Source organism: Acartia tonsa, chromosome 1 (assembly GCF_053477335.1).
Source record: "Acartia tonsa isolate MP-2025a chromosome 1, ASM5347733v1, whole genome shotgun sequence".
Classification (NCBI taxonomy): Eukaryota; Metazoa; Arthropoda; class Copepoda; order Calanoida; family Acartiidae; genus Acartia; species Acartia tonsa.
In genome coordinates, this window is record NC_137260.1 from 28,043,848 (window position 1) to 28,056,654 (window position 12,807).

General features: G+C 30.9%; 1 protein-coding gene across 3 annotated transcripts; it reads right to left on the reverse strand.

Moving 5' to 3' along the window:
• Positions 1 to 4,155: 4,155 nt before the first annotated feature.
• Positions 4,156 to 10,390, reverse strand: LOC145316599 (uncharacterized). Of its 3 annotated transcripts, XM_080157251.1 has the most exons (10): positions 10,283 to 10,390; positions 9,579 to 9,627; positions 7,044 to 7,096; positions 6,425 to 6,528; positions 5,476 to 6,200; positions 5,024 to 5,067; positions 4,711 to 4,772; positions 4,478 to 4,540; positions 4,345 to 4,380; positions 4,156 to 4,211 (listed from the first exon to the last, which is right to left on the reverse strand). In XM_080157251.1, exons 5-10 carry the CDS (start codon positions 5,667 to 5,669, stop codon positions 4,200 to 4,202), a joined length of 411 nt encoding a protein of 136 aa, XP_080013377.1. In that variant the 5' UTR covers positions 5,670 to 6,200; positions 6,425 to 6,528; positions 7,044 to 7,096; positions 9,579 to 9,627; positions 10,283 to 10,390; the 3' UTR covers positions 4,156 to 4,199. The 3 variants fall into 3 exon arrangements, with proteins under 3 accessions (XP_080013377.1, XP_080013368.1, XP_080013360.1); XM_080157242.1 differs by lacking the exons at positions 7,044 to 7,096; positions 9,579 to 9,627; positions 10,283 to 10,390 and adding an exon at positions 6,619 to 7,013; XM_080157234.1 differs by lacking the exons at positions 4,156 to 4,211; positions 4,345 to 4,380; positions 4,478 to 4,540; ... (3 more) ...; positions 9,579 to 9,627; positions 10,283 to 10,390 and adding an exon at positions 6,619 to 7,010 and having other exon boundaries at positions 5,710 to 6,200.
• Between the last annotated feature and the right edge of the window lie 2,417 nt (positions 10,391 to 12,807).

Consider the following 12,807-nt stretch of genomic DNA (forward strand, 5'->3'; position numbering starts at 1 on the left):
GATTAACTAAGTTAAGTCCCAAGCATCAATTTATAATTAACCCTTCCTAATAATAAGTATAATTAATCTAATCTCGAAATCGATTCACCCTAATTATTGTATAATATGGTTTTAACAATTACTGTGTAAATACCCCCCCCCATACTGGAATCGACCCATTCTAATTTAGCCTAAGCTGTATAGAACACGCTTAATCTTTTTCTAATATACATAAACACGTTTCCGCGTCTAGCAAATAATTTTCTCCTTTCGTACCTAATAATATTCTTTTTATATATATATACGTGAAATTAAACCTTTAATCATCTTATTATCTATCTATTTAATTGTAACACTGCTTTTTATTTTTTTTTCGTTAAATAAAATCTCTGACCTAATCTTTATTTTTTTTACTAAGCAATATAAAACACGCTTTGCATTAAACATTCAAACGCTCATTTATTTATTTTATCAAAGTAACGAACAGTTCGAATTAACTTCTCACCTGTATATTAATCTCATTGTTAAGTATTATGAAGCATTTTTAACTTATAATTCTACAAAATAAAAGTTAAACCTTCTATTCTTACCTAATAATTTCATTAATCGCATTATTACCTATTTTTATTAAATACTAAGCATTATAGAACACGCAATTCTCACCGATCTCCTCTAAGGAATCCAAGCTCTATTATTCATACCTTTAAGCCGTTTATAATTCCATGTTAAAATCGATCCAATATTTACATACAAGATAAATTCCATACCATTAAAAATTTTTTTTCTAATCTAAGCTTTATAGAACATTTTTGCAAACAAATATTCAATAACGGTTAACTTATTTCCATCCTGTAATCCAAATTTCTAGTCCTCCTTGATTGCTAACATAAATCTTCAAATATTTGGCCAACGGTTTCTCTACATCTATTTTCGGCAGATGAAAACTTCTTGTCAATTTTCTTACCAAATATTTACCGCATAAATCTTACAACCTACCATTTAAATTAATGTTTATAACCATAAAGATAACGAAATCTCAATATTTATCTAAATATCTTAATACCACCCCATAAATTTTATAACCCCCTCCCCTCCGCACAAGCTTATTGTATCCTCGTGCCATAAATCTTTTTTGGTCCACTAAACACACAAGTTAAATTGCCCCTACTTATTTCTAACCAAAATTTTACAATGTATTTTTCACCCATTGTATTCAAACTAACCTGCTCCTACTCAATAAACTTTAACCTTACTTTCAACCACATAATAGTACAAATTTTAGAATTATATTCGAAATAAATAAAACTTTTTTTTAATCTTAATCAAAATAACTAGGTATTACGTTTTAAATTGGTTTATCATAACACCTTTTCTTTTCATAAAATCAGTTTTTTTTACGAGATCTTAAAAACAGATTTACATTAAAATTTATGTATCGGAAATATACAACTAGGTATTATCAAATTAAGAAAAAAGACGCAATCGATTAATCATCTTTATCTTTTAAAACGACCATTTAAAGATTAATATTTTAATTAGATTTGAAAAACATTCAACCTTTATGATCTTTTAAAATAAATTCTGACCTCGAAATTTCCGTACATTTAAAACAATTTTTATTCCAAGGACGTGAAAAATTTTTTAAAACATTTTTCTTTCACTAAAACTAGTTCCAATCTTTCCGAAACATTTATAAAGAATCAAACAATATTCATATGAAAACATTCACCTCGAAATTATTTTAATACACTCACTTGTTTAATTCTTTATCAGATTTTAATTTATTAATTTATAGATAAAATAAGAAAGGAAAACGTGAAATTTATAAACCACTTTTATTTTAATTTTCGTCTTAAAACAACGTTACATAAATTTCTGTCACATAATTACTAAAAACAGGTACAAGTTCTTTTTGAAATATAAGCGTAATTTAGTCAAATACTCTAATCTTTTATATACAAATTTCTTAGGTACAATTTTTTTATCACAAGAATGCTAATAATATTATAAAACGATCTTTTCTAAACTTTAAAATCTTTAAAAATTGCAAATTTTAGTTTAATTTATACAAACTTTACATATTTACAAATAAATTTTGAAAATTTACATCCTTGTTAAAATAATGAAGATAAATACAGATTTCCACTAGCTTCGCTCAAAATATTTTAACACCATAACCCATAAATCTTATAGTACAAAAGAATGATTCCCCTTAATACAACAGATTTTAAACGCTACTTGATTTACATAGCATTTAACTAACACCCATAATTCTTCTTGTTCCCTTTAATTAACCATCTATTCATATAAATTATTTCCGATACGTTAAGAAGCTAATAAAAATCTATTTTTACCTCCACTTATACAAATAGGTGTTAAATTAATGTATCTCGAAACAAATTACTTTCTTTAGTTATACCAATATCAATTTAATGATAAATTAAAATCTATCATATTTTACTTCTGTTATTATACAGTGGCGTGTCTTTCTTTAACATTCCTGAAGAGTATTCTAAAATTTTTTAACAATTTTATTTAAACCCTCCATCCAACCCACGCCATTAAAATGACGCACTCCATTTTTAAACTTTCACTTAAATTTTACGCAAATACTTAACAAATATATTTAAGTTTCATAATTTCGAAGTAAAGACTTTCTTAAAATACTACAGTATAAATTCTCCAGGACGTCCAAGCCTTAAGACACACACCTGATAATAAAGAATTTTTGAATATCAAATTTAGAATTTTAAAAACAGAAATAGTCCTTTAATTTTACTTTAAACCAAAATCTTAACACCAAATCTTAAATATTTTATATTAATTAACTTTAAGAATTTAGTCAAAAACTAAAATTCTTTTAATTTTTGAGAAAAGGCCATTCCAAACATGACAATAGTGCATAAATAAATTAACCCCCTAAATTTATTACTTTCAAAGCACTAAACTCTAAATCCTTATTCCATACATATTTCCCCTAATTTTACAACCTTTAAATTTCCCTTCATATCCCTTGATAAATTTTTCTTTACACTTACTTTCATTCCAATAATAAATCTAACGATACCCATCAATATTAAGATATAATATTCAATAGCCTAAACCCCCCCCCTCCAAACCAAATGTTATTCATTTGTCAGGAATGTAGTGGTCTTTTCCTCTAAAAATATATATCATAATAATACATAGGTTAATAACATTCTAGTAAAGATTTTCTCATTTTTAATTTTCATCCTAACCTAAATCCTTGCGCCCGAGAAGAAATATTAACACCTTAAATTTTAAAATATCCCACTTTAAAATTAAATTCGTCCTAAATCTCTGCGCCCGAATAGAAATCTTAATTCTTTAAATTTTATTCCCCCCCCCAAAATTAACACCCACCTTAAAATTATTTTCATCCTAACCTAAATCCTTGCGCCCGAATAGAAATATTAACTCCTTAAATTTTAAAATATCCCACTTTAAAATTAAATTCATCCTAAATCTCTGCGCCCGAATAGAAATCTTAATTCTTTAAATTTTATTCCCCCCCCCAAATTTAACCCCCACCTTAAATTTAATTTTATCCTAACCTAAATCCTTCCGCCCGACAAGAAATATTAACTCCTTAAATTTTAAAATATCCCACCTTAAAATTAAATTCGTCCTAAATCTCTGCGCCCGAAAACAAATCTTAATTATTTAAATTTTATTACCCCCCCCCAAAGTTAACCCCCAACTTAAAATTAAATTCGTCCTAACTTAAATCTCTGCGCCCGAAAAGAAATCCTAATTCTTTCAATTTTATTACCCCCCCCCAAAATTTAACCCCCCACCTTTCCGAACATTTTTTTACAATTAAAATTACGTATTTAAATACCTACCCACAATTTTTTTACTTTCGTTTCCTTTTATCCTGTAAAATTTCTTTCCATTCATATACTAAACCTACAATCCTTCATTCTACAACCTCCCCCCCTATTTTTTCTACCCCCCCTAAAAGTTAATACAATCCAACATATTTTTTTCCTTATCCAACTGCTAATCCTAGATTAAATACGTACCCTAAACTTAAACCCTTCTAGCAAATAAATAACTTAACCCATCGAAAATCTCTACTTATGTTTTACCTAAATTTAGCCCTAGTATTTTTAAGAAGAAAAACATTTTTAAACTAACCCCCCCCAACTATGTTGATATGTGGGTAGTAGTAATTCTTCTTAGAAAACACAGACGCTTCAAACCTCATCCTAAAATATTAAATAAGATTTTAATCAAGAAATTTACTAACTAAACCTATAAATAACTTAAGAAATTATTTTAATTACTTATTAATATCATTCAAAATCCCCTCCCACACCAATAAATGAAATACAAACTTACAAAATTAATCCTTCTCGGCTCGAACGCAGTTAACCTCTAAAATAATAAAGTATTCTTAAAGAACCGAATAATATTGCATAATATTCTTTAAAGCTTAACTACCTACCATTAATAAATTAAACCCTATTCTTACCTTTCTCACAAGGCCGGGACGGGGCTGAGTGCAGGTCTTGGAGCTGACATTAACAGGTTCCAGCTAAAAAAATATTATATTTTTTAAGTTTTCCTTCAATATTTCGTTTTTTATGTATTTTTTTTTCTTGCATTATAACTCTTAAATTGTATATCTTTTTGATTATATTGCATCTCCCTCTTAATTATATTCGACAAAATAATTATTTCTTTTCCAGAATCTAAAAAATGTACCTGGATTAGTTCACCCGCAGCATCTCCAGACCCGATAACATCGTTGAGATCTCGGTTGGCAGCTAAAAAGAAAACATTCAATCTATGAAAACTGTAATCAACCATACTGAAGAACTGAACCCAGCCCAATTTATCGGTATTTTGATAGCAATCTTGTTTTTACTGCCAGTAGCAATTATTCTGGTGACGGCCCTAATCTCATCTGTATTATTTTACATTTATGGTACCTACAAACTAATAAACTACCTGTTTAAACGTTTCATTTTAAATAATCAAGCCCAATTCCCATTTGAAATTTAAGAACAAATCTTACCGGTGGATTGTCTCCATAAACGCTTGAACAGCATCCGAAGCAGCCTGAAACAAATAAAAAAACATTAGATGTACGAACTAATCATCCACGGATCACCATACTTTAAAATAGAACAAATAAAGGCAGACTACTACTTAACCTCCCTTACATCATTTGTTATACTGCCAGGTCATACCAAGCTTGATTCAAAGATTGAGATTAACTTTGATGACAGATTTTTATGCTTAATACAGCTCGAACGCCCACAATTAGAACACGGTTTACTATTACAGGCAATAGACTTCCCAAATGGAATCTTAAACATAGATTTAGTCAACCTAAAAAACACACCCTTCTTTGTTGAAGCCAACACAAAAATAGCAAAGATAAACTTCACACAAAAACAATTCTTAGACTGCTATTTTGTTTTCAAGAATAACGATATTAACCAACAATAAAAAATTTTTACTTACATTGTGAGAACGCAGATCACAAAGACACTTCCCCCCACCACCACATTGATCGTCGTGGAATTGCCAGCCACACCGACCAACACAGTTCCCCCGTCTCCTCCATCCCCCTCAAACTCCGATTTAAAATCGCCGACCCCCAGATCCTGACCCCCAGTTTCATCGCCGACATCAAACAAAATAGAATAGATATCCATATTCGCAATAAATCTGAAAGCAAAAACATATTCAAGTTATAGTGAATAATTATAGAAGAAAACAGTTACAAAAGTTAAAAAGATAGACACAATACTCAGTGAAAAATACTTTAATAATTAAAATCACATTTGTTATCATTACTCTGCCTTACAGAGATCATTAGATCAACTTTATTACTAAAGTACTGAAAAATCAGGTAAAATTTTTTTTATAATGTTCTTAAATAGAAAACACACAGAAATTAGGTCGTATTTCACAAATTTATACAAGCTTTATCATATAAAAATACCCAAATTACTTTCAAATTTTTATATTAAATATAATAAAATCCTCAAATTTTCTGTTGACCTCTTATTTAAACTAACTTGTATAATTTTATTAAATACGATTTGAATTCACTCTCTAGAACTCAACATCATCATAGATGTTATTTCCAGCAGGGTTTAACGGATTCATTTCAATGTGGGCTCCATTTCCCTCCTCCACTCGCCGAATATTGTTTGTCCGTCGAAAACACCGTTCAAATAACGCTAAAATATTAAAAATTGTTTTACAAAGAATATCCTCACTCCAATAATTTATATAAACAATGAAACACACGCGAATTTTAGTTCATTACTAGTAAAAAATTTTACGCGGCATACAGCGCTTGCATTATTTTAACTCTCCTTTCCGTATAAGGAATTTAAAAATACAGATAGAAAAGTTAAAATATATTCTTTATCATAAATATTTAATTAAATTAGAAACATACCTCCCAACTTAACGAAAACCATACACATTTGCGTTAAGACCAACAACAGTACAAGGACGAGAATTGCAATAAGCAACCACGTATTCAAGTCAATTCGGAAACCTCTAAAATAATAAGATTTTTTTTTATAAATAGATATTTTCCAAAAAAAATGCAATTTTTTTCCCTTACATATTATATGTCTTACAGATTACCTGGGAGCAGTTTTGCCAGACCCATCAAGAACCACCCCTTCAACGGCTCCAAGATCTTCAGAACTTAACTCATTAGGATCCGGAAACGAGAGGGAAGGGAAGAATACAGCACTCATATTCAATGATGGCGCAGAAACAGCCAGTATATGACTGCTTTGTAAGTATAATTGTTTTAATATAACCCTAATAGAAAGCATGTAATTTAACCCGATAATAGATTCATATAGAATCACTAAAATATGTTATTCAGTCTAAAATAAATTTCCCCCCCCTACCCCTAAACCTCTTATTTCAACAAGTCTTTAAACCATATTGGTTCAAATTTTTTATCTTTTTATTTACAAAATTATAAATAATGTTTTCAACCCACAATCTTTTACTATTCCCAACTACACAATAATATTCTTTTTTTACCTTTTCCTTACCTTTATATTATTTCAGTCGGACGATGAAATACAACCAATAGATCCACCAAGTCCTAAAAAATCAGGTAACTCTATTATTTTTCATATTTATATCTCGCTAACAAATAGCCTATTAAAAATTTGAACCGAACAAAAAGTGTAGATTTATCATTTATAATTGATAATCTGTAGGCAAGCTAATCTAAAAGTTACTGCTACACAAAATTTAATTTTCCAATAACATATCCTTCTCCTTACACATCAATTATAAAGGCTTATTTTACATATAGAAAATTTTATTTTCATTTACCCCCCCCCACATTTTGTAATGCTTTGATTATACTGTAACATTTATCGCTAAAACTTATCTATAAACATTATTTTTGGGGATATATAAAATTTATTTTTCATTTACCCAACCCTCCATAATTTGTAAACTTTCAACAATGTAACATTTATCTTCACATCCTATCTATAAATATTTCTTTTGAAAACATAAAATTATTTACCATTTAAAACCCCCCCACCACAATCTTTTTATTATTTTAACTACAATTTAACATTTATCTTCAAACCCTATCTATAAATTTTTCTTTTGGAGACTCACAAAATTATTTCCCATTTACCCCCCCCCCCTGAATTTTTTTTGTAATATTATGACTACACTGTAATATTTATCTCTCAACCTATCTATATATATATTTTATTTTCCATTTATAACACCCTACAAATTTATCAACTTATTAAAATATTAAAATTTACCAATAAAATCTATTTTGTAATATCAAAATGAAAATTTTCTTTCAATATTAAATATGAAAATACCTTCCAATATCCAACCCCTGCACTTACTAATAAACATTGTTAAACTTATGCTAAATCTTAACCACAAAATAACTATATTTTGATGTAAATATAAATTATTCTCCATTGTCCTTTCACCGCCAAAAATCATATGTAAACAAACTCGAAAATTATCTCTACACATATCATTTTTGTTGATAGAAACATATATTATTTCAATTTTAGTGAAGGAGCAAAGCTCCTCCCAAATTTAGTGTAACTCAATGTGATACAATGTAAACTAACTGTGATACTATATAAAACTTATACTTTAAATGTTTCAGGCGGCGGCGCCCCTAATAAACGCGTAAAGAAGACTTACTCGTGGACAAAACCCCGTGGCTCCAGCCCCGACTACAACCCCCCATCCCCTAAGAGAACAGCACGCGCCAACACGCCCCCTAGAAAGTCCCCAGAATGCCCCCCCGGACCTTCAAATTCGCCATCTTATAAACCCAACTTTGGTCCTAGGACCCCCCCTGAAAGCCCTAAATACATAATTTCAGCCCCAAACTCGCCCCCTAATACAGAGGTAACCCCTAAAACAAGGGCGCCCATTCCATCAGCAGAACAACCCTCCAAGCGCAAAAAGATTTACTCACTGAAACGAAGACTGATGGACGGGTTCACAGTCAGCGACCTAAATGAAAGAAGAGCATTCTTCACCAACATGATCTATCCTACCCCATTAGCTGTGGTCGAGCAGATCAACACCAACATGACCAGTATTCCACAGATAACGCGCGATATGGGGAAAGTAAACCAAGAAGGCATGAGCACTCTGAAGAATAGCTGTCCCCAGATAATACTCAGTAATAATATTATCAAGACCTACCAGCTGAGTCATGTATCAAACTTCTCCAGGGGGACAGCTAAATCATGCACTTGGGATTTGGTGACAGACCAGCTGACAGTGTATGAGGCCCAAACAACCTCATACGCCATAACGCAGGGCTTGTATGTACCTACCATGGTATACAGCCAGGGAGCCAACTTGGTGAGACTCGCCAATACGAGTTGTCCACATTCGTGGGTTCCTTCCTTGAAGCACATTCACCAAGATCGCAGTATTGTCTCTGTTACTTTGAATAATTTCAAATTTCAAGTCTTGGAGCCTCCCAAAAGATACCCGCTCACTCCCGAAGGAGAAATGTGTTCCCTATGGCATCATGCCAACAGAGAGGTTTTAAGCACAATTCCTAACTTCTCCACCAAGTACCTGGAGAAGATGACCAACCGATACCTGATACTGCCCAGCATGCCGTTGATCAACCACACCGTTCCTGCAAAACGTCACCTGTTGATGCAAATATCCACCTACTCCCGCGCATATCGCCTGCCTGAGATACTGCAGACCATCAGATCCCTCACAGAAACCAATGAAGAAACAGTATACAGACTATACCTGTCTTCATCCATCACCTTCCGAGAGCTCCTAAACTGCATGCCACAGGGAGCATGTTGCTTGATCCTACCCAGCAGGATCGCATACAAAATCACCCTAGCAGAGATTTCCCGCCTAATCATCATTGCCCACAGCAAAGAATAAATCACCAAAATTTTAGTATTACAGGTACTACATAAAAAATTTCCTTTTCTTTTCTCTTTCTCTTTTATGCAAAAAAAAATATACTTGGCAAGCTAATTAATTTTTTTTCTCCTTTTTTTTGTAAAGTGGAATATAATGTAAAAAGTAAGCTTTAAAACACTTACCTTATAACATAGCTTGTCCTTGTCCAAAATGCAACATCCAAGTAGTATCCTAAAAAAATGTTTAATATTGTAACAAGGATAAAAAAGTTCAAAATCAACAAATTATTTATTCGTTTTTTTTATCACATCTTTAAATTTAAAAACCACAACCTTTTCCTTTATAATCAAACTTAAAATATTACAGGCCTTTGGTGGAAGAATGGTTGTCAGAATGAGATTGTTTTAAGCAGTCAATGAACTTGTCACACACCAGGGTTCATAACCCGGTGACTCATACACTTGTTAAGACAGAAAGAAAGTGAAAAAAGGGAAAGTTTTACCCTAAAAAGTGACAACCCCAATAAACAGTTATCCACAGATCAAAAACTAGACGTCTAGTATACCAAATTTCACCATGTTAGAAAGTGAAAATATCAGTGATTTAGACGTCTAAAACCAACAACCACAAAAGCTTAGACGTCTGATATGTGACAATCATAGCAACAGATAGCCAAGATGGCCATTAATTATGGTTAAAACCAGACGTCTAGGGGGCGCAACAAGCGTCCCCAAAAGTATAAAAGGAAGGGATTTCTGGAAATTCCTCACTCTTCTTACAACCATCAAACTTAAAGCATCTCACTTGTAGAACATAGTCCATAGAAAATTAATTCCAGATCTATAGAAATCCAGTAAGTTTTACTACAAAACTTTGGTTTAATTACCTTAATCATATCCAAGGATATTCCAAACACCAGTGGTTGAATTTGACTACCTGAAATAATTGACATTTGATAACAATTTCATTAAGCCAAAGGTTTAAGTAATATTAATTAAAGCCTCTGTAATTCTAACACTATTGGTTGATTTTAATCTTAAAAATCCGAAACGAAAGTTTAAGTAACATTTATTTAAGGCCTTAGTAATTCTAACACTATTGGTTGATTTTAATTTAAAATCCTAAACCAAAGTTTTAAGTAACATTTGTTTAAAGCCTCAATAAACATTTAACATCATTGATTGATTTAACAATTTAAATTCTAAGCCAAAGTTTGAAGTAACATTTATTTAAAGCCTCAGATAACATTTAACACCATTAATTGGTTATTTAATTTTAAATTTTAAACTAAGCATTAAGTAAAAGATTTGTTTTAAAAGCCTCATTAAAAGTCCGACGCTATTGACTGATTATCATTTTAAAATAAAGAAACAACTTTGAATAGTAATTAATACTTAAATAATTAATAATCCATTGAGATAGGTATACCTATCACGTCTGTAATTAAGTATTCATTAATTGATAATTCTTTGTGTTAAATAAGTTTTGAATACAATTTTGTTTGGTTTAATTCTGAATTATTGCAACTATTTTGAATTTAGATTGTACTGTCTTGTCCTTTAAGTCATAAGAATAACTCCACCTATTATATATCCAATATTATTAAATCTTGAATTGTTTTGTCTTGTAAAATTAGTCCATAAGTATTATTCCACCATTTATATAAATCTAATATCATTAAATCTTGAGATCTTGTAATTCAATTAAAATCTAATTAATACTTTGTGATTGTTTTGTGTTTAAATAAGTCTTGTAAAATAAAATTATAAAATAATAAGGAATTAGTTATTAATTGGTAAAACTCGTTTTGAAAACTACTCTATAATTTACCTAGCTCGAATAAAACACTGTCAAGGGAATTAGTGGCAAGCCGTTAAGAAAGGGAGAACCTTATCGGTTAGAATTGGGTTTCCTTGAGAGTCGGGACTAGGATTAACTACTTACTGAACCAACATTTAAAGGATTGCTTTGCAGGTTAGGAAGGCTGATACGTACGTCTTCTAATTTCAAAGGATAGATAGGTTAAAATCTGCTCTTTTGATAACGCAAGGTATAGAATAGCGGTAAACGCTATCATCACTCCTACACAATGGCCGATACATTGATAAACATCCCAAATGATGATACACAATATTATCTCTTTTGTAGATTAAAATTAGTGGTTGAAACGTTTGAGCACTCAATTTAATGAACCAACCAATCAAAATCTAAAAAGATCCCCAAAGTTGTTAAGCCAACGAAAAAGAAAAAAATATTATAAAACTTTAGAGACTAGTGCAATAACCAGCCCTATGTTTGCTCCCTCCCTGGGGAAATAGTGTAAGAGTAAATTATAGAAAACTTATAGAGATACTACGCATCTTAGTATTGATAACAGATAGAAGCCCTATGGTTTAAATCTTAATCAAATTACATACTTAACCAAGCAGATACTTTTGTATACACCACCACAGGAAAGTAGTAAGATAATCAGCAATGTAAATCATGTTTCACAGGGAGTATGAAGGTGCTTTGACTTTAGTGTCAGAACCTAAATTGGGACATAGTGCATTTCATTACCCTAGGTTAGGTAAATTTATTTCACTTTTCAATAAAATCTAAAATGCAGCCGTTTTTGAGAAAATTAGATTTGAAAATTTCAAGTTCAATTTTCATCCACTAGGAGTTACCGCATAATTATGACAAGAAAAGCAAAGATTATTTATTTAAAATTTTGAACAACTTTGCTTTTGTAAAGTCTGTCATAAAACCTCTCTATATATGATTTATTTAAGGCTGAATTTCCGTGACCGTAACAACTGATAAAAATGGCCATGAATCAACTCACTTCAGGAGTGGTTTTATGAAGAACTTTATAGAAGCAAAGTTGTTCAAAATTTTAAATAAATAAGCTTTGCTTTTCTTGTCATGGTTATGCGATAACTCCTAGTGGGTGAAAATTGAACTTAAAATTTTCAAATCTAATTTTCTCAAAAACGGCTGCATTTTAGATTTTATTGAAAAGGGAAATGAAGTTACCTAACCTAGGGTAATGAAATGCACTATGTCCCAATTTAGGTTCAGACACTAAAGTCAAAGCACCTTCGAACGCAGTGTGGTTTGTATTCAATATACCTTTAAAATAGGATCCTTAAAGACCCCCAAAACTTGAAAGTAGAGTGCACAACAAAATTAAGGACATGAAACTTAAAACTTACACAAGAATCATATGATTGCAGACAATATAAAAAAATAAATATTTAAACGAGATGGAAAATCACTATAATTTGAATTTTAACACTCTAAGGGAAGAGTGTTCTGTAAAGCTTCTCAGGCACATTTTATGTTATGAAAACCTGTTTTTATAGACTGAATTTCATATTTTTAATTATTATTACATCTTAAAGTCAGCTGCCAAATTATTTAACACAA